General features: G+C 42.5%; 4 protein-coding genes and 1 pseudogene across 4 annotated transcripts in view; 4 read left to right on the forward strand and 1 right to left on the reverse strand.

Moving 5' to 3' along the window:
- The window catches only part of LOC146978008 (major histocompatibility complex class I-related protein 1-like), a 143,202-nt gene that overhangs the window by 63,664 nt on the left and 53,474 nt on the right, over positions 1–26,064 (reverse strand). The gene's annotated exons all lie outside the window — the stretch shown is intronic.
- Positions 2,663–8,044, forward strand: LOC146978011 (major histocompatibility complex class I-related protein 1-like). Its single transcript, XM_085790441.1, has 4 exons — positions 2,663–2,666; positions 2,752–2,856; positions 6,889–7,158; positions 7,752–8,044. The coding sequence occupies exons 1-4, from the start codon at positions 2,663–2,665 to the stop codon at positions 8,042–8,044; spliced, it is 672 nt and encodes a 223-aa protein (XP_085646567.1).
- LOC146978012 (uncharacterized) lies at positions 8,473–9,922 on the forward strand. The gene is made up of 4 exons (XM_085790807.1): positions 8,473–8,772; positions 9,468–9,572; positions 9,708–9,725; positions 9,824–9,922. The coding sequence occupies exons 1-4, from the start codon at positions 8,556–8,558 to the stop codon at positions 9,829–9,831; spliced, it is 348 nt and encodes a 115-aa protein (XP_085646933.1). The 5' UTR covers positions 8,473–8,555; the 3' UTR covers positions 9,832–9,922.
- LOC146978013 (major histocompatibility complex class I-related protein 1-like) lies at positions 12,273–17,509 on the forward strand. The gene is made up of 6 exons (XM_085790443.1): positions 12,273–12,402; positions 13,169–13,438; positions 14,927–15,217; positions 15,346–15,444; positions 15,828–15,895; positions 17,477–17,509. The coding sequence occupies exons 1-6, from the start codon at positions 12,288–12,290 to the stop codon at positions 17,507–17,509; spliced, it is 876 nt and encodes a 291-aa protein (XP_085646569.1). The 5' UTR covers positions 12,273–12,287.
- On the forward strand, positions 18,837–24,223 carry LOC146978014 (major histocompatibility complex class I-related protein 1-like; annotated as a pseudogene).

The following is a 26,064-nucleotide window of genomic DNA, read 5'->3' on the forward strand; positions in this document are numbered from 1 at the left end:
AAGTGAAGCTCACTTCCGCGTTCAAAAAACTGCAATCCCCTCTTCTTCCTCTGGGGGCTGGTGTCAGAAGGGAGCATTCCCCATAGACCCCCATGTTAAAATCGCCGACTTTACATCCTCAGTAAACATGTTAAAAGCCTGGTGTCAGAACGTTTTTTCGTCTCAATCGATAGTTTCTACCCCAGCACACACTCTGAGGGGGGTGAATTTTTTTTTTACTGTTATTAGGTTAAAACTCTGGCCAATTAGGACGCGGAAACGTTGAGTGACAGGTCCGAGCAGCTCCGTGGACAGCTGCTTCGAGGCCAGTGGGCGGGTTCTCGGCCGGCCAATCCAACATGGCGCTGTTCAGGCCGCCATATTTGAGTCACAAAAACGACTCCCCAAAACCAATGGGTGACGTCACGGGTGCTACGTCCATTCTTTTTACAGTCTATGAATATCACACGGGAGGGGCTGTGATTCGGTCGTAGGCACGAGGCCGCAGGCCGAGTGCCGCAGATAATCACACCGTGCTGATATACAGTACAACAGCACGACCTCGAGTGTGATATTGCTTTTATACAACAGTGCTACGAGCGCATTTTAGAGCAGTAATAAACTACAGGATATTATGATTTGTTTGTTTATTTAATTATTTCTTTGGCTCCGCCAACAGAAATAGTTCCGCAACTGGAAGGGAGACAAGGCTGTTGCCAGGCAACACATAAACATGTCATACTTGCTTGCTACAAGCTTTTCCACCGAGCTGCTTCCAGTGCTGGTTCTGGTTCTGAGCCCGTGTCTGATCAGCAGCGGAGCAACAGGACCAGCGTGAAGACACACAGAGACGTTATCGACACCGTATTACATTTGTTTATCTGCTATGTAATATGTAAACACAGTTGAAGCTAGTAGCTGAGCTACGTGGCTAACAACAGCTAATATCAAAACACATCGCCGTCAAAACGTAGTTGCCCCCGCGGCGATTTTTTCCCAGCCGGGTTTAGTAGAGATTTATCGCCAATTAGACGGACCAGGTCAGGTCCGGGTTCAGGTCCGTTTATAACTGTAGTAGCAGCAGAGAGATGGAGCAGCTCCTGTATGGGGAGCGTGGCTCTGACTTAGCTTCTGTCCACCTGAACAGCGGAGTGATACGGTCTGTAAAAAGTCGCAGTGCTGTTATACTGTATATCAGCACTATGGAACGTCTCTTGTCCAATCAAATTGCTCAGTTGGGACCGGTCGGAACTAACTGTTGTATAAAACAAAATATTGGCGAAATGAACGAGTTTTGCGGCGGATAATGTGTTATTTAGAGGCTGCATTGCGTGCCCCGTGCTCTCGCATTATACGGATATACGCGCCGCTCCACTGGGGCTAATTTCTTCAAAACAACTCCAAATGACACCAAAGTTGTCTGGGTAAGTTGAATGATCATATTTTATGCTAGAAATAAGGTCCAGGTTGTAAAAAACGAAAATTATCCTTTAAGTGAGTCTGAAGAGCCTCAACACAAAAATCTGTTGGACATTAGACCTTATGTTAGACGAGGACAGAGTGAAGTTTAGATTGGCTTATTAAATCCATGAAAAAACAAAGCTCCTCAGGTCAGCGGGTGCTTTATTGAATTAAAATTTATGAATATAAAAACCAGAACAAACTAGAAGACACGGTGAACCTTGAACTCTCAGGGTCCCTCATGTTCTGTAACTTCTCATATTTATCCAGTTGGAAATGAATCAATAACCAGTACAGTAAAAGTGATGTGGCCTTTTGATGCACTGCCTTTATTGAGACCAGTTGGGAGACAAGTGAACATTAATGGGTGGAAGATGCAGCAATGTCTCCATCTGAACTCAGAGACCAGTGGTAACTTAAGTCTCTGTCTCTGTCTCAGGTGTTCATGTATTTCAGAGGATTAGTGGATGTGAATGGGACAATGAGACTGGAGAAGTTGATGGTTTTCTTCAGTATGGTTATGATGGAGAAGACTTCCTGTCATTTGACCGGAAGACACAGACGTGGATCGCTGCAAATGAACAGGCTGCTGTCATGAAACGGAGCTGGGATGCTGACAAAGATAGACTACAACGAATAGGGAACCTCTTCACTCTTTGTCCTGCTATGCTAAAGATGTACGTGAACTTTACAAGGAACTATCTGAGTAGAACAGGTAAAGTTGCATCAATGCGTAGGAATGAGTTGACTTCAGTACAGATTTACCTTCAGAGGAAACAAACCTTTTGCTTTGATTTAAACCAAAGTCTAATGATGAGTTATTAGTCCATCATTAGGGACATGGTTGTATGGATGATAATGTCTATCAGTCCTACAGTTAGGTTCAAAATGAAACATCTCAACAACATTGACCCCCTCTCCAGCCCGTCCCTCAGTGTCTCTCCTCCAGAAGACTCCCTCCTCTCCAGTCAGCTGCCACGCTACAGGTTTCTACCCTCACAGAGCCCTGATGTTCTGGACCAAAGATGGAGAGGAGCTTCATGAGGACGTGGACCAAGGAGAGATCCTCCCCAACCATGATGGATCCTTCCAGATGAGTGTTGACCTGGACATCTCATCAGTCAAAGCTGAAGACTGGAGGAGGTACGACTGTGTGTTTCAGCTCTTGGGAGTGAAGGACGACATCGTCACCAAACTGGACAAAGCTCACATCAGGACCAACATGGGTAAGAGTGACATCAGAGATGATGGAGATTGAAAACTGTAACACACACCTCTTTCTTAACCCAAACAGTGTTGTTTTGGTTCCAGTTCCTCCCTCAGAGTTTCCAGCTGCTGCTGTTGTTGGAGGTGTTGTTGTCCTGCTGCTGGTTCTCTGCACCTCTGGATTCATCATCTGGAGATGGAGACACAGGGGTGAGGGTCTGTGGTTTGTTGGGTATTTTAGTCTTTATTCTACAGTTGTTAAAAGGGTTTTCTATGGAGTTTTTCCTCAGTGGATGTGAGGGTCTAAGGACAGAGGATCTTGTTGTGATGCCATGTGAAGCCCTTTGAGACAAACTGTTTGTAAAAACGGGCTATACAAATAAAATTGCCTTGCCTTGCCTGTGAATTCATCTCCAACAACAGTTGTGAACATAGATACAGTGGTTTAAAAGCTGAGCAACTCATCTCTTGGTTAATAAACCTCATCAACTAAGGCCCAATCCCATTTCTCTTTTTTACCCCTACCCCTTCCCCTACCCCTTGCCCCTCGCCCCTTGAAACGGAGCTACAAGGGGTAGGGGTAGAAAGTCAACCCCTCCGAATTGGGACACCCCTTCAACAGTCACATACGTCATCACTGGCTTTTTTACGTAAGCTGATGCGGCGAGCTTTTGCCAGAAATCAAATAGCCGTGTACCATATAACTTAATAAAATAAGATAAAACACAATTGTCAGATTTCATCAATTAGACCAACATTTAAATGCTAAAAAGAATTTAACATGCTGGTGGTAAACCTCTAAAAACCCGCGGATAAGTTAATTAACGACCGCCTTCTCTCCCGGCGGGACCGGGACGAGGACGTAATTTGGCCGGCGGAGCAGCTCTGCAGACCGGCTGCTGCCTCTGTGAGGAGCCGCTCCTCCTGGAGCTTCACTTCTCCGAAAAATCGTCGGAGCAAACTTCTAACCCGCCGTCATTTGGGTAAACTAACCGCACATTTGGGACCTAAACAGTTACTTTCTCGCAAGAAAAAATATTAAAACTTAAGAAAGTGACGTAATAACAGCGCTACAGCAAGAAATAAAACAGCTTTTCGTGTTACAGCCACTGCTGCCGGCTGCCGCAAGATGCATTATGGGAAACTTTTCATACCCCTCCGTTTGGAGTGTGCCTCTGAAAAATCTCCGTTTGGAGGGGTATGTAGCCCTACCACTTCCCCCTACCCCTCTGTCCTAACGGGGATTGGGACACCCCTACCCCTACACGTGAACGGGTTGGGCCTAAGTGCAGCAGGGCAGCACTGTGCACAAACTAGAGATGGTTGACAAGTTTCCAGAGACAATAACCTGCTGCCTCCACAAGGGGGCAGTAAATTACCAGATGAATGTAAACAGACATCAGCTCCTATTGTGTTCTGACCTGTTGATCTGTTCTGTTCTGGTCTTAAAATGTGATATTTTATATTGTAAAACTGAAACGAGCTTGAGTTTAAAAAATGAGTTCACAAAGTCTGAGTGAGTAGAGGAGAGAATCACATTCAGTGGTGATGAGCTGATCAAACACATCCTGTCATTTACAACTCTTTGTCTTTTTCCTTGGTTTCAGCCAATTGCTGTTCATCCCGTAAGTAAAACTGATTTAATTTTGTCTGAAATGATCTTTTACACCAAATTTGATTCTAAATAATTTTGATCAATAATACTTTAATACAGTTTTCTACATTTACTGCATCTAAAAGTTCAGTGATGATTAAATTGAGTTTCCACAGTTTGACACCAACAGTGTGTTTCTGATCTTACAGCTCCTGGAAACAGCTCTGAACTCTCTGAGCGTCTGAATCCAGAAACCTGACTGACAAACACTCGATCAGTGACCTCACATGGGATGGAAGAAGTCAACACTTTGACATGTGTGACATTATATCCAGCTAAGAGAGTCTCAGTGTTCAGCAGCTTCATTCATTCCTTTTAGGATGTTTTTTTCTCATAGTTCTTGTTTTATCATGTACTTGTACTTCAGTACTTTACAATGACTCATGAATCACATGTGCACATAAACACTGAATTCATGTATCATTAAAACCATGTTTTTAACTATGAAGATGCAGATCAAGGGAGAACATTCATGACATTTTTAGTGCGATTGTTGCACCAGATAATCAGTGATGCTGGTTGGACTGATAAGTGGGACATGGAGTTTTATATAAACCAGTTGGACCAGTCCATGTGGTTTAGTCTAACCAGATAATAAGGCCGAGGCAGCGGCTGCAGAGCGGCTGCTCTTTATTACTATTATAACATTAACTGAGGGTCAGTGAAGGCGTCGTCTGTCTGTCAGAGGCTCAGTAGATTCATGACGACACAAGCTGACACCCACTGCACTGGCTCTTGGTTGAGCCTGGTCGCAGCCTGGTGGTTGCTGGCTACTGTTACAGCTTAAGTTTAAGCTTTATTTAGAAAGTTCTCATTACAATCAGTGGACACACAGTGCTTTATAAAAGACAAATGTGAGCAGCTTTACTGTAGTTTTTCCTGACAGTGATGATATATATTTTTTATTTTCTTTTTTTTTTTTTACTTTTTTAACAGTGGATAATAAAAGTCTGGTTCATTTGTGTTTGTGTAGATGAAGATGTTTGGTGATCAATGAAACAGATATCAGAGATGTTTCAGTCAGTTGTACTTCTCTGGGTTTAATCTGCATCACTTATGTCTCACTGCAACTCCACATCTGATCTGATCTCAGCACTGTGACACTGTGCTAAGGCTCCAGTTTTGTGTGTTTTTTTTGTTTATGTGCTTTTGTTTTGTTGTTTATATGTATCAGTATAGGCTATTTGAATAATTCTTTATGGTACTTTATGTAGATTGGTGCATAAGAAATGACAAATAAAAAAATCTTGTAGCCTAATCTCTGTTTCGAAAAACTTCCTGTTTGACCAGTTTTTATTTTTAATTGACAGGCTCAAAGTGACAAATGTTGAGTGTCTAGGATCAAACTGTGAACATGAAGCTTCATTATGTTTGTTGTTTGTGGTGACCGTGGACAAAGTGTCAGAGTTGAGTCCAGGCTGGAGTCAGGAGGAAGAGCAGCTCCTCCCGTCAACATGTTTCCACTTCACCTAACATGGACTCTGTCTGTAGAGAGGAAACCACAGTGGCAGTTTTAACTCCAGCATCAAGTGAACAGGATCATCAGGAGCCACAAAGCTGCTGTTCACACGGTTGTTGGCTGTAACAACAGTTTATTTACAACCACAGAGCTGATTGATCTACTTTTTTTTTTTTGTATAATTTTACTGTTTTATTACCTTTATTATTTCACTTTTGATCATATAATTATTTTTTATATGCAATGTAGCACTCTAGTTTATTTATGTACTGTTGGCTTTAGTTTTTCTCTGTCGAACCACAGCGCACATAGCACGCTGATTTGATCAGTTCTACAGACAGTTTTTACTGACCTATTTGTAATAGAGTGGAAGCACCCTTCACTGTTTTTAATGCGCGTTAAAGGTGTGAAAGTATTTTGTATGAATGTCTTGTATCATGTATTGTCTTGTGTATGCAGTGGCTCCGAGCCCAAAACAAATTTCCCTTCGGGACAATAAAGTACAATCCAATCCAATCCAGAGCAGAGAGGACTCAGACCTCGGCCGGATCCTGTTTCCTGTCTGTTGATGTAACTACTAGTACTGCTACTCTGCAGCGTTAATGATCATTAATCAGCTGCAGGTTGATTGTCATCCAATCTGTGATGTGAGGATCCTCAGCTCATGGTTTAATGTTCTTATAAAAGTGTGTGAAACTTGCAGAAACGTCGAAATGAGTCACAGATTTAGGAAACGCCCCAGCCTGATAAAACAAGACATTTCCTTGATGATGATGATGATGATGATGACACCATTGTACCTGTGCCAAGACTCCATACCTGAGTTCACCTCCCCGAGGAAACAGTGGAATTACAGCGCCTGTATCATCGGTCCTTTGATCGTCCGTCCGTGGCAAAACCAAATGGAAAAGTTACTTTTGTTTCTTCTTCTCTGTCACAGTTCATCAACAGGTAGGAGGATCACATATTTACTGAACTCTTCACTTTACTTTCTGCTCAGCTCTGGACTTTTTGCTTCTGTGTCACACTGCTGCATGATTTGGTTTCACTTTTATCTCAACAGGATTTTAAAATGAATCTGACTGAGTGAAGGTTTATATTTATAATGAAAATCTTTTCTGTCCCACAGTGAAACACACCCTCAAGTATTTCTCCACCATATCTTCAGGAGTCACAAACTTTCCTGTAGTTGCGGTCGTTGGACTGCTTGATGACGTTCAGATAGTGTACTGTGACAGCAACATAAACAGAGTAGAACTAAAACAGACCTGGATGAAAACAGCAGTAGATGAAAACCCTGAACATCTGGAGTGGTACACTGGAGAATGTTTCAAGCGTATACCCGTCTCCTTCAAGGCCAGTATTGAGAGTTTGAAACAGCGCTTCAACCAAAGCGGAGGTAAGTACAGTCTGTATTATCTTATTTTTATTAATCTAATTCACTTGTTGCTTAACTGCTCTGTAAATTTAAAAGACGATACAGAGCCTCAACACAAGAATCTGTTGGACTTTGGACCGTATATAAAAGGAGGATATAGTGAAGTCAGATTGGCATATTTAATCCGTGAAAAAACAAGGTCCAATTTGAGCAGTTTTCCTGCAGGATATTGTGCTTTACCAAATTTAAAGGGACAACAAGGAGTTTTGGAAAGCGAAGTGTTTTCACACTACACACGTTTTATCGAAAATGGACACATTAACAAGTGTGGGTAACGTAGATTCATCCACATTAATATGAGACTTTTTTTTTTTTTACATACAAACTCCTCGTTGTCCCTTTGAGATTTAAAAATTGTAACAAACTAGACGACACAGTGAACGATGTTCTGTAACTTCTCACATTTGACCAGTTGGAAATAAGCAAAACAGTTAAAGTGATGTGGCCTTTTTAATGCACTGTCTTTATTAAATCCAGTTAGGAGTGAAAATTAAAGGGAGGAAGATGCACCATCTGAACTCAGAGTCCAGTGTTAACTTCAGTCTCTGTCTCAGGTGTCCACATCTTACAGAGGATGCATGGATGTGAATGGGACGATAAGAATGGAGACGTTACTGGTTTTAATCAGTATGGTTATGATGGAAAAGACTTCATATCTCTGGACCTGAAGACACAGGCATGGGTCGCTGCCAAACCACAGGCTGTCACCACCAAACTGAGTTGGGATGCTGACACAAAAAGAATGAGAGTCAATGAGTACTTCTTAACTGAGCTTTGTCTTGACTGGCTGCAGAAGTACGTGAACTATAGGAAGAAAGTTCTCCTGAGAACAGGTAGAGTCACATGACCTGATGAAGTTTGATGATCACAACAATATTGATATCGACCAATCAGACTGAATCACCACTGTATCATCACTCCTCAGTCTGACATCACCTTGTTTTAAGGCCTGAGTTGGCTTTTTATTCAGGCTTTCAATTGATTTCTGTTATCTTTTTATTCCTTAATCTTTATTTTATATGATTTTAGCTCTTTTATCTTACATTATACTTTCTATCTTATCTTACTGTTTTAGTCATTAGCTTTTACTGTCTTAATAGTCTTAGTCCATTAGTTTTTATCTCCAGTGTTTCCTCCCTGGGGCCTGGGAGTTGCTTTTGGTCTGCCGATGGGGGTGCTGTCCCGTGGATGGGTCCGGCCCGGTTGGGTGGCTAGAGGCCAACAACCAACGACCACCAGTCTAACTTACCTGTTGTCTCTCTCTCTCTCCAGTCCGTCCCTCAGTGTCTCTCCTCCAGAAGACTCCCTCCTCTCCAGTCAGCTGCCACGCTACAGGTTTCTACCCTCACAGAGCCCTGATGTTCTGGACCAAAGATGGAGAGGAGCTTCATGAGGACGTGGACCAAGGAGAGATCCTCCCCAACCATGATGGATCCTTCCAGATGAGTGTTGACCTGGACGTCTCATCAGTCAAAGCTGAAGACTGGAGGAGGTACGACTGTGTGTTTCAGCTCTCTGGAGTGAAGGACGACATCGTCACCAAACTGGACAAAGCTCAGATCAGGACCAACATGGGTAAGAGTGACATCAGCCGGTCTTCCTTTCTTCTGAGCCTTTTTTCCCGTAGGTCCCTTAGTTTTTTGCACCAAATTTTCAGACAAGTATCTTCAGATATCACTTAGACAACTTGGTTTTGTTTGTTTGTTTATTTTCACATATCAAAAGTGAAAAAAGATATAACATATAAAATCCAAGACAATGTGACGGGGAAATGCCAAAAGAAAAACCCTCCAGGGGCTTGTAGGGTGGCATTCTCCGACTACAGTTCTAAGCTACTGTGCATACTGTAGATTTGTGAGGTACAAAAACCGTTCATACACAATAAATACAAACATGGTTTAACATGATTTAACATTGTACAATGCAATACAAAAGCTTGATAAACATATGATAAAAAATATAAAGTAATCCCAGTTTAGATAGGCAGACCATGTGGAAAGTATTGACTGGTTAGCTGGAGTGACTTTAGTGCTCTGTGTAAAGATAAGTAAAAAAAAAAAAAAAAGTACAGGTAATAAATTCCATATTCTAGGCCCACGATAAAGTATAGAGAACTGTGATTGGGAGGTACAACAATAATGGGTTCTAAGGTGGCAAGAGTTATGTGTGGAATAGGTGTGAAATTGATAGTTGTATGCAAATATATAATGAAAAAATTATGGGAGGATTTGTTCAGCTGCAACAATGTGAATATTTTGTTCTGGCTCCAGTTCCTCCCTCAGAGTTTCCTGTCGGTCTGGTCAGTGGAGCTGCTGTTGTTGTGTTGCTGCTGATTCTCTGCATCTGTGGACTGATGTGGAGGAAGAACATACAAGGTCAGAAACAATGTTTTTATCCTCCAGTGATGAAGTCAGAATGAACCTGTGACAGTCCTGTCCTTCATATTATGGGCTGTATTCTGTGAAAGTCACTTACTTTCTTTGATATCATATCTCTCATTTGTATTTCAGGGTTTCAGCTTGTTAACAGTAAGTACAGTATTCTGCCTGCTGTCTTTTCTCTCAGTGTATATAATAAGTAAGGGTTTCATCTTCACCCTTTATTTCCTGTTTGTCTTTGACTGAAGGACGGTGAGGAAGAGAAGAGGATGCTGCACCAACATCATGTACCAGGAGCAGCTCCAGGATCAGCACTCTGGACAGTGATCAGGAGATTCTGCCATTTTTTTTTTTTTTTAAGTATATTTTTCGGCTTTTTGCCTTTATTTGATAGTGATGACAGTAGAGATAGACAGGAAATGGGGAGGCAGAGAGAGGGGGAATGACACGCAGGAAAGGTCTGCCCGACGCGGGATTCGAACCGGGGACGCCTGCGGCGAGGACTGTAGCCTCTACATGGGGCGGCCGCTCTACCCACTGCGCCACGCACCGCCCCGTGATTCTGCCATTTTGAAACTCCTCTAAAGAACTGTGACACTATGTTATGAACTTTATTAATGTAAAAGATGTTGTTGCACTGTGATTGGATGATGAAGGATGAAAGAGTTACAGTGTCTAAAATTGTGATATTTTCATCAATATTCAATAAGTTTCATGACACTGAGAAAAAAAAAAATAATGTAGTTATAATGTTATGATGTAGATATAATGTTGTTTTTATGTTTGACCACTAGATGGGGCAGTAGGACAGGAAACGAGCTGCAGGTGTGAGATGGGACCGTGGATGTATTATGGAATGGGGAGCAAACAGTTTCTGACCATGTGGCAGCTTTTTGTTTTTAAATAAAGACATTGAATGTAAACTTACCTGTAAGGAACTGTGTTTTACCTGCACTAAGGTGAGTGGCGGCCTTGAGGTGAACACCCCGGTTGTTTGATACGTGTTATTCTGTACAGTGGGTAACAAATCGAGAACAGTTTCACCACTTACAGACAGAAAAACACCAAAGCTTCAACAGTCTCTCTCTGCCAGGTGACCTCACTTCTGCTAGTTTGGTTTAGTCGATGTGTGGTTGTGTGAGGTCGTCATGCAAACTCAATACATTTGGAATATACATTTGCAAATAAACCTGCAGTAGGCTATTTCTGAATCAATGTGTCAACCAGTTGTGAGGAGCAGCAAGGAGCACTGGTGCAGAAAAATGCATTTCTGACCCTTTTAAAAGACGCTCTGATATGACATCAGCTGCTTGAATGTTATATATTTTATATATTTTCAGCACTTCATCTTCAACCAGTGTGAATAAATATTCTGTTGTTTTAGTTGATCTTACAGTTCTCTACATTACTATCCTGAGAGCCGTTGGGATAGGTCTCCTGCTGGCAGGGTGTGTTACTGGAATACCGCACGAGAAAACAGAAGTGCAACAACTCTTTTACTCTTTTCAGTGACCGACAGATGTTGGCGTTAACAGATGCTTGGGACTCATTTACATTTTTCATCTTGCACCATCGTCAGGTTCCAAACACTTTGTGTTTATTGCCAATTATCATGCTAACACATCAAAGTAGTAGAATCCCTCTATAGGCTACCTACCTGCTAAATATTAATAGCACTGTACTTAGCCAGGAAAGAAATAGCCTACTTGAGTAACTCCTCTTGTCCTGTACATAGTGTGTTTCTTTTTCTTGTCAAATGATGTAATTTGTGTTTAATAAAAACAAAAGGTGTGCTTCATTACTTCACCACTAGATGGCAACACGGATTCAGTTCAAGTTTATTCATCAACTTGAAATGAAAGTGAAACTAGATCACGCGACGACGCAGTGGGAGAATAGAAAAGATAGATTTCAGTGTTTCACAGAGAAAGAGAGAATAGTTCTGATCTGTTAGATAAGATTTGTAGAGAAGAGCTTGTTGTGACAGACTACTCACGATGTGTTACAATCTAAACGGGATACCTTCACCGCAACTCTAGCTCTCTAGCTTCGCTACTGTTTTATTTCCCTGTCTCCTGGCAACAGTAACCATGTATTCGTTACATTCCACCTCCGGCAGCTACTGGTGTTTCAGAATAGGCAAAGCTACATAACATCATAAAACATTTCAGAGCTAACAGCAGTTTGTTCTCTGTTACTGATAAAAGTCACCATCAGGGTCTAAAGACGACGCTGTTCTGATAGATTATTGATAGGCTATTATAGACTTCGTGACGTGTATAAACACCGGGTGAAGTGATTCCTCCTCCTCTCCAGGTGAAGCTCCACCTCTCTATCGGTAAACAGTCAGCTCTGAGCTTTAGTCCGTAAATGCAACCGACTAAAACAAGATGAAAACTTTGTTTTTGTTCCTTCTTCTCTGTCATGGCTCCTCAGCAGGTAGGACAATGTTTGGTTTAACATGTTTTTTTTTGTTTTTTTTTACTGTTTACAGTCCTGTATATTTGTTTTCACTACGTTTTGAGGTTGAGTGTGTATTTACACTGAAATATTTGTCCCACAGTGACTCACTCCCTTAAGTATTTATTTACTCTGTCTTCTGAGGTACGAACCATCCCAGAGTTTATAAGTGTCATACAGGTTGATGACATCCCAGTGTTACACTGTGACACCTACACAAAGCTGGAACCAAGGCAGGACTGGGTGAAAAAGATGTTAGATGAGCACCGTGAAGTACACACGGGCACCACTGAGGAGTGTGAGGTTCAACCGCTCCTCCTCAAAGACAACATTCATGTTCTCATGCAGCTCTTCAACCAGAATGGAGGTACAATATTTGTTATAGCTCACTTATGTATTGTATACTGTTTTGAAAGGACTATATGGAGGCCCAAATGTGACACAAACAAATAACTAAATGACCTTGATCAACAGAAAATAAATTAATTATAACTTTTCATTACTAGTCAATAAATCAACGTGAAAATTGTTGAATTTCTACATGTATAAATTTCTACACATGTTAATGTTTTTCATTTTCCAGAGATATACAGAGAAGCTGTACTAATATTTATTATTGGATTATAAAGTGTGGCCTCATTGAAGTTATAACATAGTTTTCCTGTTTGAAAACTGGGTGGAGCAATAGTACAGCAACAGCACAGGAAAGTATACAGTAAGATACAGGGTTTTGAATGACTTAATTTGGCTTTATGAATATGTTATTTTCCTAATATGGTCAACAAATACATCACTCGGAGCCAATCTTGGCTGTAATGTACCAGACTATTTCTGTCCAGAATATGAAAGTTAAGTGGCATTGCCAGAACAAGTGCATCATTGTTTCAGCTTTAAGGCCTTGCACAGTCTGTTTTTTTTTTCATCTAAAACTGCCGCACGTTCAAAAGTAAATTCGGCCTCATGTTGTGTTTCTTATACTTAATCTTGGCAGGATAGTGTCATTTCTAGTGTCTGCATGTTCACACGGGTTCACTTTCTTTTGCTTGTTTTAAAAATAACAGGATACAATTGTCCATCATGCAACAAACAATGTGAAACATCACTGTTAACGTCTGTCCTTGTCTCTATCTCAGGTGTCCACATCTTACAGAGGGTATATGGATGTGAATGGGACGATGAGACTGAAGAAGTCATTGGATTTCTTAAGTTTGGTTATGATGGAGAAGACTTCCTAACATTTGACCTGAAGACACACAGATGGATCACTCCAAAAGTACAGGCTGTGGTCAACAGACTGAGATGGGATACTGACATAGAGATAAATCAGAACTTCTTAAATCATGTTTGTCCTGAGTGGCTGAAGACGTACGTGAACTATGGGAGGAGCTCTCTGATGAGAACAGGTGGAGTCACATAACCTAATGTAGTTTCCTTTAGTGGTGTAGCTCAAGTTGATAATATGTGGAGTTGAAGATGAATGTGCGGTGAATTAACTTGAAAGAAAAGTTGATCCCATGTTGTGAGTCTAACTTGTCTAACCTGTTGTGTGTTTAGTTCACTTGAGCAAGCACATGAATAGAACACACACAGACTCAAGAAAAGGTATCTGACTACATTGAACACAACTTCCTCTGGAAGACTGTATGGAGCTTTGAGTTCGGTGTGGGTTTTCTAGTGCATTGTTTCAGGTGTAATTTGTAGGAACAGGAACAAATGAGTTCCTGAGCCTATTTGTCAGGCATCTCAGCACTACATATCTGTAGCTGGAGGGGAACAGGCAATGTTCATAGAGGGGACGGCTCAGATCAGCCAGGACGGACCTGGCCTTCGTTAGAGGCTGTTCAGAGTCACACCTGCACTCTTAACTCCCAGAAGTAGATCATAGTTGACACTGATTCAATAAAACAGGAATAACATATTTCAAGCAAAGTGCTAATGACATTAAAATGTTGCAGAAAAAGTGCATTTGCTGATGTGCATTTTTACACACAGCATCGACCAGTTTGCCATCAATAAAAGTGCAGAGACACCTAAACTGAAAGAGTCTTGATTGTCAATAACTTACTGAATTTTGGTGCAGGACGAAACTCTTACCTCCACCACAGGGTCTGATTGAAGCCATCCAGTCGAAGGTTGTAGATTCCTTCTGGTGCGGGCAACACTGGCTGAGATCAGTGCAGCACATGTTACACCTTTCAGGCTGTAGATGGCAAACCTCCTCAACAGGTTTGGTCAGCTGGATGGACACTGCTTGCTGCTTCGGATATAAAATATAACTTTTCCTACTTCATCCCAAATCAGTGGATTTATCTGGTGTGTCACCATTTTAACAGTTGGTGTAACAGGTGGTGCAGGTTCTAATGTTGGTGGACTTAGGACAGGACAGGACGTCTGTCCGTCCTGGGTGAGGGATCCCTCCTCTGTTGCTCACCCTGAGGTTTCTCCTGGTTTTCCCTGTTAAAAGGGTTTTCTATGGAGTTTTTCCTCAGTGGATGTGAGGGTCTAAGGACAGAGGATGTTGTTGCGATGCCATGTGAAGCCCTTTGAGACAAGCTGTTTGTAAAAACGGGCTATACAAATAAAATTACCTTGCCTTAGTTTTTTTTGGCAGATGATCTTGTTGAAAGTCCCTGTACAACTCCCCATTGACTGAGTGCTTGGACTTTTATAAAGCAACAAACAAAACTCACTGGTTCTGAATATTTGATTTCTTGTTTTGTTATTTTTCATTTGTTTCTTAACAAGAATATTTTGTTTTATTTTGGGTAGCAGCAAAACTTGGATTAAAGGAATTAACTAGAAATAAAGGTTTGTGTTGAAGATCAATTGAAATCTCTTTCTCAGATCAGAACTATTGTCTCCCTTCTCCCTTTCTCTCTCTTTCTCTCCAGTTCTTCCCTCAGTGTCTCTCCTCCAGAAGACTTCCTCCCCTCTAGTCAGCTGCCACGCTACAGGTTTCTACCCTCACAGAGCCCTGATGTTCTGGACCAAAGATGGAGAGGAGCTTCATGAGGACGTGGACCAAGGAGAGATCCTCCCCAACCATGATGGATCCTTCCAGATGAGCATTTACCTCTTACTATCGAAACTTGAAGACCGGAAGAACTGTGAGTGTGTGTTTCAACTCTCTGGAGTGAAGGACGACATCGTCACCAAACTGCCAATAACAATCAAAATTATTGGTAAGAATTGACTCAGAGGTGGCGAAGGTGCCAAACAGTGATTTAGATTATTACAGTGTTTACTCTGGTTTCTCCTCTGACCTTTACCTTCTCATGTTGTGATTGGTTTGTTGTTGTTTCTCCAACAGACAGGTCTACTCCTCTGATCATCATCGTCATCACTGCAGTCATTGTTCTCGCTCTCGTCAGCGGTGCCGTTGGATTCTTCGGCCACAGAAAGAGATGTGGTGAGAAACTGAAACATAAGTGTTGATGCTTTATCCAAATTTGAATTTGAAATTTCAGCTTCCAACAAATTCAGTTTCAGCAGCAGTGAGAGCTGCAGAGTTCAGAGCCACAGTTTGATGAAGGAGAAATAATCGAAGATATGAACGAAAGGCTGAAGGATTTCTGCATCACTTTGAGTTCTGCTGTTTTAAACTACAACAACTAACATGATTTGTATTTCCTCTTTATTGTAGCCAAGCGTGATCCACCCCGTAAGTGAAACCTGTCCCTGTTGTGTTTTTTTTAATTTTGAGCTCATAAGAACTCTGGTTTTTATATTTTCAGTCAGTTCAGAGGAGGATGTGAGTGAACATCAGCTAACAGTGTGTTTTTGACCTTACAGCTGTGACTAACCCAGAGGTCAAGGAGAAGCTGTATTCAAAAGACTGGAGGACAAACGGAGTGAACACAGTGAGTTACTTCATGAGTCAAACAAAGCTTCTCCTTTTGGGGTTTTTTCGGTGGCTGAAGACCTGAGTTGGTCCTGACCAATCAGAAGAGACTGACCTGTTTGGTGCTCTGACATCATCTCAGTCGACTGGTGATAATCAGTGAACAGTTAGTGTGAGTGAAGTCACTTTCACTTCTTCACTGTTAGAAGAGAGAGATGCTGTTGTTGTTATGTGGAGCTGTCAGAAGATGAATGTGTGAGTCTGAGCATGTAGTGGAGACCAACGACCACCAGTCTAACCTACCTGCACCCCACCTCCTCACCCACCTTCTCTCTCCAGTCCCCCCTTCAGTGTCTCTCCCCCAGAAGACCCCGTCCTCTCCAGTCAGCTGCCAGCCCCCTATGACTCTGCACTGATAAACACACAGCAAATGGATGGAAAACTGGATATGAGAAATCCACACTCCCCGCCATGCTGTCTGACACAACACTTAATACATTTGAAGGAGAATTTCTTTCAGGAGCCAAAGTGCTAACTGGTGGCTTTTGGTAAAACTATTTTTTTAGTAATTTTTGGTTTGTTTGTTTGTTTGTTTTACTGTATATGGACAAAGATAAATTAATATAAAAAATCATGTGCTGTGTATCTCTAATAAAGTTAATCTTTAAAGTCTGCATGCTCATCTATGATTGAGGAGTTTGATGAGAAGATCTATTTCAGTTCAACTCTGAGCAGAATTAGCCTCCCGACAAGTTTAGCTGGACGTAAACCAGGGGCTCTAATGTTCCCTCTAATTCTTCAAAGTGACATGTACAAAAAAGATGTCTGGCTCAAACAGGAATTGATTGTTACACTATTGACGATGTGTTTAATGTTTCATCTAAAATCTGAAAGGTCAGTAAAGTCATCAGGTGTGTTTAAACTGTCTGCACCTGTCTGATGTGATGTCATGAAGATGCTTTCTTGAGCCGCACTGTCGCATCACACAGATGGATGCAGGTGGACTCTGGTGCGTTGCAATCAGATGTGCAATCAGAACATTCAAGATTACTTGAGGAACAGAGGAGGGTCAATGTAGATGAGATAATATCACCCATGTCTGAGGAAGGACATTAAATTACCTGTATCCACAGAGTTGGGACTCTACTTCTGAACTATAAATGAAAAGGAAAGTAGAATCAGGTTAAATTAAAAGTAGAAGCAGGTCAAACTGGTTTTTGTTACAGGACTTTAGCAGCTGAACAAGTGCAGGCAGATCAGCAAGAACAGGTAACACATTTACATTAATCACAACCAATCAAAAGTGTTCCAGTTCCACGTTCCACACATGTCAGAGCTGAGAGCAGCATAACACAAACATTTTACTTCTTATTGGTCCGGGGACATACCTGTTCACCTGTTACTACTCATCAAGACATGAACACACCCACAGAAACCGAACACTGTCAGTCCAGGAATCATCAGTGAACCAAAGCAAAACTTTACAGCAGGTGATTTCCAACTTCTCAACTCAACAAACTTTTTATTCCAAGATGAAATTATTTTTGTTGCTCGTCTTCTGTCAGCTTTCATCTTAAGATCTTTCATCTCTCTGTTGCAGCAGAAGTTTCATTTGGTCCACAAGCTGCTGTAGAATCACTGTCCACTGACAGTAGCTACTATAACCAGAGCATATGTAGTACATGACAGTTGACTATTAATATGGTTCACCTACACTCAGTAAACACAGTTGTCCCAATGGGATGCTGCGACAGTGACAGGAAGAGAGTTGAGCCAAAACAAGACTGGGGGAAAAAACATTTGGACAAAAATCCAGAAGAACTGCAGTAGTTCATCAAACAGTGCAGTGGCGCCGCCAGGATTCAATTTCAATGTACGCACAGAAACGGCAAATAGGCTGCAACAATTTTTTTTTCGGGGGGGGGAGGGAGGGTCGCTGTGCCCATCATGCCACGTAGCAATGGGACTTGTCATAATATACTGCACAACTGAAAATATTGTTGCGACCCCGCAGTAATGTTGTTGTGATGTTTAAGTTGTGTGATTCCTGACTGACTGTGAATGTGTACGGGCAGGTAGGGTATGGTTGGATGAGAAGCTGAGGGGCCGGGGTGAGTGTGAGGAAGACAGTGTGTGTAGGTGAGTGAGGAGGAGCAGAGGAAAAAGTGAGAGAGCTGTCAGATAAGTTTGTGTTATGTTGTTGTAGTTACGTCGGGTCGGACGCTACAATATCAATAACAACATGTGCTTAACATAGACGTCGGACGCGAAATAGCCGCGGAGCGGAGCCAGTTTCCTTTCGGTGCCGTTAACCGACTGTGCCAGATGCGCCAGAGCGCGCACCTCTGTGCCAGGCTCGCGCTCTGCAGCGGTTTGTGTTGATTCATCTTAACAGAGCGCGTGAGAGATTAACACACACAGGCTACACACATACGGGTTACACATTCCCACAGACACACAGCTGATGGGCCGAGGCTCCCCCAGTGGGGGCTCAACCTGGAATCGGCGCTTATGAGTCCATAATCGCGGTGCAGACGAGTGAGTTTGGAGCTAGAGAGGAGAGACCTTCATTATCGCTGCTCTGCTGCGTGTTTGTGATCGTGGGTTTGGATCTCTCTTTTTTTTTTTTAAATGCCTGGAAAAGGCTCAACTGTCTTTTTGACATTTCTATACTGGACCGGGCGTAATCATCACATAGCGGTAGTGTAATAGGCGCCAGAAATCAAAAAGAGACAGATGACATGATGTAAACGACAATCACTGGCTTTTACGTTAGGCTTCCACTGATTGGTTTAACAATCAATGAACTCAGCACGTTTAGCCTGTTACAAACAACAAGCGTCTTTATCACACCCGCTCAAAATAAACAAAATTGCTTCTTTTTTTTCCACCTATGAAAAAAATTGTACGCACAGTGCGTACAGGATTCCGGCTGGCGGCGCCACTGAAACAGTGCATAGATGATCGGCCTGAGGTCTTAAAACTGATCTTTTACAATTTGATGCAGAACCTTAACCAAACTGGTACAGTTTTTATATTCCTCTGACAAGAAATAATTAGTCTGAAGTGCTTCATCTTATTGTGTCTTTTGTGATCTTCTTAAATTTCCTTGGGCCTCTTTAATATTCTTGATGCTTTGCTCATTTCTTGTTTTGCACTCTTTGGAAATACGAGTATGTGGCGAGGTGAATGTGTGGGTGGAGGCCACCAGAACCTGACCAAACAACGCCACCTGGAGAGTTTCACCCCAGGAAATATCTTATGAAAATCTGATTAAGACCTCAATACTTTCACAGACAACACAAGTTCGTATACTAAGACAAGACAGAGACGTGGTTTCAAAATAAAGCCAAATTTATTTATTTCAATTGAATTAATTAATAACTGGAAATATCTGTAAAGAAGGGGATTAGTGACACAAGAAAGGTGAATCAAATTATGAAAGTATAACAAATTTTATTAACCTCCCTGAGTTTGTGGTTGTTGCACTGCTTGATGACATTCAGATGGGATACTGTGACACCAACATAAACAGAGCAGAACCAAGACAGACGTGGATGAAAACAGCATTGGATGAGAACCCTGAACATCTGGAGTGGTACACTGCAGAGTGTTTGGAGAGATTGTCCAATTTCCTTAAGGCCAGTATTCAGAGTTTGAAGCAGCGCCTCAATCAAAGTGAAGGTAGGTACAGTCTGCATTATGTCCTATTTCACTTTTCACTGTTTCAATTTTCTGTGACTCCACAAAACATCAACACATAATCAGATGGTACACCAATTAAGACAAAGGTTCAGACCAATCAAAGCCCATCTTGAGTAGTTTTCCTCATCAAGTCAGTGGTTGATTTAGACACAGTGAACCTTGAACTCTCAGGGTCCCTGATGTTCCATAACTTCTCACATTTGACCAGTTGGAAATTAATCAATAATCAATACAGTAAAAGTGATGTGGCCTTTTTGATGCAGTGTCTTTATTAAGATCAGTTGGAGACAAGAGAAATGAATGGGAGGAAGATACATCAATGTATGAAGTTGAGACATTGATGCATCTTCCTCCCATTCATTCAGACTCTGAACTCAGTGTTAAATTCAGTCTCTGTCTCTGTCTCAGGTGTCCACGTTTTACAGAGGATGCATGGATGTGAGTGGGACGATGAGACTGATGAAGTAACTGGTTTTGTTCAGGATGGTTATAAGACTTCATATCACTGGACCTGAAAACACTGACATGGATCGCTGCAAAACCACAGGCTGAGGTTTTTAAACAGAGCTGGAACGCTGACAAAGGGATGATGAAATTCACCGAAAACTACTTCACTCGAATGTGTCCAGAGAGGCTGAAGACGCACGTGAAGTATGGGAAGAACTTTCTGCTGAGAACAGGTAGAGTCACATGACCTGATGTAGTTTGATGATCACAACTATATTGATATCGACCAATCAGACTGAATCACCACTGTATCATAACTCCTTGTCTCCTCTCTCCAGTCCGTCCCTCAGTGTCTCTCCTCCAGAAGACTCCCTCCTCTCCAGTCAGCTGCCACGCTACAGGTTTCTACCCTCACAGAGCCCTGATGTTCTGGACCAGAGATGGAGAGGAGCTTCATGAGGACGTGGACCAAGGAGAGATCCTCCCCAACCATGATGGATCCTTCCAGATGAGTGTTGACCTGGACGTCTCATCAGTCAAAGCTGAAGACTGGAGGAGGTACGACTGTGTGTTTCAGCTCTCTGGAGTGAAGGACGACATCGTCACCAAACTGGACAAAGCTCACATCAGGACCAACATGGGTAAGAGAGACATCAGCAGCTCCTGAATGTGACGTCATGTCTGTGGTTTGTTGGGTATTTTAGTCTTTGTTCTACAGTTGAGCTGTGAATTCATCTTCAACAACAGTTGTGAACATAGATACAGTGGTTTAAAAGCTGACCAGCTTATCTCTTGGTTAATAAACCTCATCAACTAAGTGCAGCAGGGCAGCACTGTGCACAAACTAGAGATGGTTGACAAGTTTCCAGAGACAATAACCTGCTGCCTCCACAAGGGGGCAGTAAATTACCAGATGAATGTAAACAGACATCAGCTCCTTAATGTGTTGGGAACTGTTCTGAGAACAGTAAGGAGAGAAATCACTTCACTCTGGTATAAATGTCGCCTTACAGCTGTAAGTGACACATGATGAACTCATGAGTCTCTGCTCTAACCTGCTTCACCTGCACATTGCGTGATGATGGTTTTGTTTCTTTGTGTTTTGTTGAACAGAGAAGTCCAGTGACTCGACCATCGCCGTCGTTGTTGCAGTGGTTGTTCTTGTCGTCGTCCTCATTTGTTCTGTCGTTGGATTTCTGGTCTACAAACAGAAGACAGGTGAGAGAGTCCAGCAGCTGAGTGGATGTTTGTGCCCAGGCTGCAACCAGTGGTGTCATTTCAGCTTTAGACAAGGTACGGCAAGGACCAACCCCTCAAAGGGGGGCCCGGGAGGTCGAACCCCCCAGCTGAAAATTTGTGCGCATTGTAAATTGAAATGCAGCAATCTGGTGTGATTTGAGAGCAAAATCACGAAGCTTTCTCAATGGATTGGATGATACTCACAATACCCCACACAAGGGTTGACAATAAAACTTATTTATCTTTTGAAAATAAATCATTAGTGGAGTCTGAAAAAGTCAAACAGAGCTCTGGTAGCTGATGTAACAATGTGATAAATAATTTCCCAGGACAACTCAAGCTTTTCCAGGCAATTGACACTTTTTCTCAATTTCCATGTGTTTTCCATGACTGGATAACCATTTTCCAGGTTTTCCAGGACACATGGGAACCCTGACTCATCTTCTACAAAGATTTTTAACAAGTATTCTCTTGTTAAAATCCATTTGTAAATAATCTCTGAAGACAAATGAATAGGCTATTTGAAGTTTATCCACATAAAAAGGTGTCTGTATCCTGTCTTAATTGCCATTTCTTTCAACATGAGTTTATTCACTGCTAATCTACAGTACATGTTTCTACAGTAAGAACAGCAAAGTTTAACAGCAAAATCTGAATAAATTTAATCTGGAAACAAATTAAAATGTTCACGACAACTAAGTTGAATGAGTGATTCCTCCTGTTGCTGCTGTGATTCACTACATTCAGGTAGCCTAATGTTAGACAGGGGCTTGCTTGGGACTTGTTTGTCTCAATTAGATTCACACTCAGTTCACTCCTGCTTCCCTCAGCTCAGTCAGTGAGTGAGTGTCAGTGTCCATGGTTGTCCCGAGGCGGCTGGACTCTGCACATCTGTTATCTGTCCATTGAGGTCCAGCTGAGTGACTGCTGTTACTAGCAGCTGCATGGTGTAGGACTCCAACGAGCAGGCCGGCCCATTACTCACACACTCATAGGCTACTCATGAACTCTCTCACTCACTTTGTAACTTGGCTTTTTTTTTTATTATAGTAGGCTACTATTTTTCATATCACCCAAACATGATCTGTCTTTTACAAGTAGGTAGCCTATAACCCCACTTGGTGTGAAACATCTGGATGGGAAATCAATACTGTGTCATTCCAGTAAATCAAACTGATGTTGATCGCCTACTGTTTCTACTATGGCACCATATAGGTCAAACAGCTATCTTAATGGGTTAGCCTACTTGATTTGTTAAATTCAGTTATTAGCCATCAATATAGGCTAATTGCTAAATGTGAATTGGCAAGTAGCCTAATGGAAAACTGTCACAGCACTACCTTCCAGTCATACATCGCCATAGGGCTAACAGACATTTGTGACTGGAATGCTTCTAAACTGTGAGGCAATCACATGTTGTCTGATTAGTAATTGCAGATGTGTTTTTCTTTCCCACAAAACACAATATAGCTGAATTGAAGTAAGGTAATAGCTACATAATTAAAGTTGGGGTTCCTCTTTTAGAGAGTTCATTTGTTGAAATCTACAGAGGCTTAACATTTCAGTTTACATTTTTCTGATGAGGAGTCAAAACTCTATGACCTTTAAAACAGCATTTAAAAAAGGGGTGGTACCTTGCTTGGGAATGGGGGTGGGGGTGAATAGCAACATATAATCAAACATAACTCTTATAAGCTAGGCCTATTAGGCTATATGATTTTCACTGGTAAACATGTGGAGTTACAAGCAACAGGCTACTTCATAAACTCTTATGCGGCGTTCACACCGGACGCGATAGACGCGAATACAATCGCGCCAGACGCTTCATTCGCGCCGCTTGGTCATTTTGGATCATTTGCGTCTATCGCGTCATTCGCGCTAGAAGCTCCGCCCAAACCGGTGATCTCAACCCGCTCTCTTTCCACGTCGATCGTGGCTGATATCACCACCGTTGCTGCACTGTACTTGCTGTACAAGTCTCAGAAACACCGGAAAACCACCCGCCGTCGTGTCTGGGTTCACTGTGTGTGTGTGTGTTTTTTTTTTGTTTTTTTGTTCACTCTGTGTAGAAGACGGCAGCGGTGCCCACACACAGCTCATATTTAGCTTCTCCTTCATGTTGTTCTGAGTGTGTTACAATTGGACATGTTCTGGGACGTTATGTACTTTGTTTTTATACTTCAATGACGTCATGTATGTTTTGAGATATCATGTGTTCCAATTTAGTACTTAGTAATTTAGAAGCCAGATAGTGTGACTCTAGCCTGATAACCAAGGACATAATGTAACTGCTGAGTTCTCTTAGTCTGTCAGTTAGGTCTGTTGCATTAGATACACGCCTGAACAACAACACACACGTCATGTTGCTTATCACATTCTGAGAACATCCAACCTCTGTACGGGGCAGGCCCAGCCCAAGAAGATAAATGTGACCCATTTCCTGAAATCTGGACTCACTCCTGACTGAGATCCTGCGAGAGCTCTGTCACTCTGAGTCCAGCGCTGATGTACTTTATCTGTGACCTGAGTAAACTCTCCTACTTTTGAACGAAAGACTTCTCTGGTTTGTTCTTGGGCTTCCAATACAAAGAATCGGGACTAACAAGTGTAAACAACCGTACAGAGAAGTGACGTCGTCGGCTTGAACTCGTCGCTGATTGGATGTCACGGCGCGATGCCGCCTGAAAAGTTCAATATTTTCAACTTTATTCGCGCCGCTCCAGACGCTTCATTCGTGCCGCGTCTCATCGCGCCAGACACTCCATTCGCGCCGCTTCCGCCTGAATCGCGTGTCATCGCGCCATTTACATTGATTTTCAATGTAGAGTTGCCGCTCCATTCGCGTCTATCGCGTCCGGTGTGAACGGGGCGTTCACCAGCGATGAGTTCACCAGCAACGAGTTCAAGCCGACAACGTCACTTCTCTGTATGGTTGTTTACACTCAGAACAACATGAAGGAGAAGCTAAATATGAGCTGTGTGTGGGCACCGCTGCCGTCTTCTACACAAAGTGAACAAAAAAACAAAAAAAAACACACACACACACAGTGAACCCAGACACGACGGCGGGTGGTTTTCCGGTGTTTCTGAGACTTGTACAGCAAGTACAGTGCAGCAACGGTGGTGATATCAGCCACGATCGACGTGGAAAGAGAGCGGGTTGAGATCACCGGTTTGGGCGGAGCGTCTAGCGCAGGGGTGGGGAACGTCCGGCCTCCGGGCCGTATACGGCCCGCGAGGCCATTTCAACTGGCCCGCAATGCAATACCATTTTTATATTTTATATCTTCATATATGCATACATGAATTTAAAAAAAATCAGGAAAAAAATATATCGCCCGCCATTAGTTTTCTGAGAGAGAGTCCTATGTCCGAGTCAACGTCAGGGTCAGTGAATACAGCATGTGATGTACGTACTGCTGCATTGGGTCGGAGTGACTGACACATGACAAGTACCGACACAGACAAGTGATGCATCATGGCGACTGTCAAGAAAAGGAAGGTGGACGCAGAATGCCGGGTATTTCAGGAAAAATGGACAAATGACTTTTTCTTTGTTGAAGTGAAAGGCAAGCCAGTGTGCCTAGTTTGTGGCGAGGCGCTTGCGGTGATGAAAAAGGCCAATGTCGAGCGCCATTACAGCTCAAAACATGCTAAACTCGACGAGTTGAAAGGACAAATGCGCTTGGATAAAATTAACGCTCTTCGTCGGAGTTTGGGTGCTCAACAAGCAGCTTTCACACGGCCACAGACTGACAGAGAGAATATTACGCGTGCAAGTTTTGTGGTGAGTGAACTAATAGCCACGAAGCTGAAACCTCACGCTGAAGGAGAGTTCGTGAAGGAGTGTCTCGTAGCCGCCGCGGAGCTGCTCGCGCCCGACAAAGTGAAATTATTTCAAAGCGTCAGTTTGTCCCGGAGAACCGTTTCAGAAAGGATTACTGATATGGCGCAAGATATTGAAAAAACACTCAAGAACACTGCAAGAGACTTTGAGTATTTTTCTCTGGCCTGTGACGAGACAACAGACATCACACACACAGCGCAGCTTGCCATTTTTGTGCGTGGGATTACATCTGAGTTTGAAACGAAGGAGGAGTTGCTGTCTTTGCAAGCCATGCATGGCACTACTAAAGGTGAGGATTTGTTCAATCAAGTTATTGTGGCCATGAACAATTTTGAACTGCCATTTGAGAAGTTGAGCGGCATCGCCACTGACGGAGCTCCCGCAATGGTTGGCGCGCAAAAAGGATTGACTGCTTTAGTCAAAAAAGAAATGAGCCGACTGAGTCTGGATCCAAGTGATTTAGTTGTATGCCACTGTATCATACATCAAGAGAGTTTGTGTGCACATTCCCTGAAGCTTAACAATGTGATGAAAACAGTTGTGTCCACCATAAACTTCATTAAAAGCAGAGGGCTGAACAACCGCCAGTTCAAGGAGTTACTCAGTGAGCTTGAGTCAGAGTACGGTGATCTGGTTTATCATTGTGAAGTGCGATGGCTGAGTCGTGCAAATATGCTCGCACGGTTTTATACACTGCGGGAAGAAGTCAGACGCTTCATGGAGACGAAGGGGAAACCTGTCATGGAGCTCAGTGATGGCAAGTTCCTCTGTGATCTGGCCTTCATGGTGGACATCAGCAAGCACCTGTCAGAGCTAAACATCAAGCTGCAAGGTCCCAACCAGCTCATCAGCTCTCTGCTTTCAAATGTGAAATCATTTGAAGTGAAGTTAAGGCTGTGGCAAGGACAGCTGGAAAGGGGAAACACTGTGCACTTTCCCACCCTACAAGA

The sequence above is a fragment of the Trachurus japonicus genome, chromosome 11 (genome assembly GCF_045865225.1).
Source record: "Trachurus japonicus isolate A0001 chromosome 11, Traja_1.0".
NCBI classification, from domain to species: domain Eukaryota; kingdom Metazoa; phylum Chordata; class Actinopteri; order Carangiformes; family Carangidae; genus Trachurus; species Trachurus japonicus.

Coding starts and splice junctions, on each gene's coding strand:
- LOC146978011 (XM_085790441.1), top strand. Junction 2,857..6,888: donor CTGGAGATGGAGACACAGGG/GTGAGGGTCTGT, acceptor TCTGTCCCACAG/TGAAACACACCCTCAAGTAT. Junction 7,159..7,751: donor GCGCTTCAACCAAAGCGGAG/GTAAGTACAGTC, acceptor TCTCTGTCTCAG/GTGTCCACATCTTACAGAGG.
- LOC146978012 (XM_085790807.1), top strand. CDS start 8,556: ATGTTCTGGACCAAAGATGGAGAGGAGCTTCATGAGGACGTGGACCAA. Junction 8,773..9,467: donor TCAGATCAGGACCAACATGG/GTAAGAGTGACA, acceptor TTCTGGCTCCAG/TTCCTCCCTCAGAGTTTCCT.
- LOC146978013 (XM_085790443.1), top strand. CDS start 12,288: ATGTTAGATGAGCACCGTGAAGTACACACGGGCACCACTGAGGAGTGT. Junction 12,403..13,168: donor GCTCTTCAACCAGAATGGAG/GTACAATATTTG, acceptor TCTCTATCTCAG/GTGTCCACATCTTACAGAGG. Junction 15,896..17,476: donor GGACAAACGGAGTGAACACA/GTGAGTTACTTC, acceptor TCTCTGTTGCAG/CAGAAGTTTCATTTGGTCCA.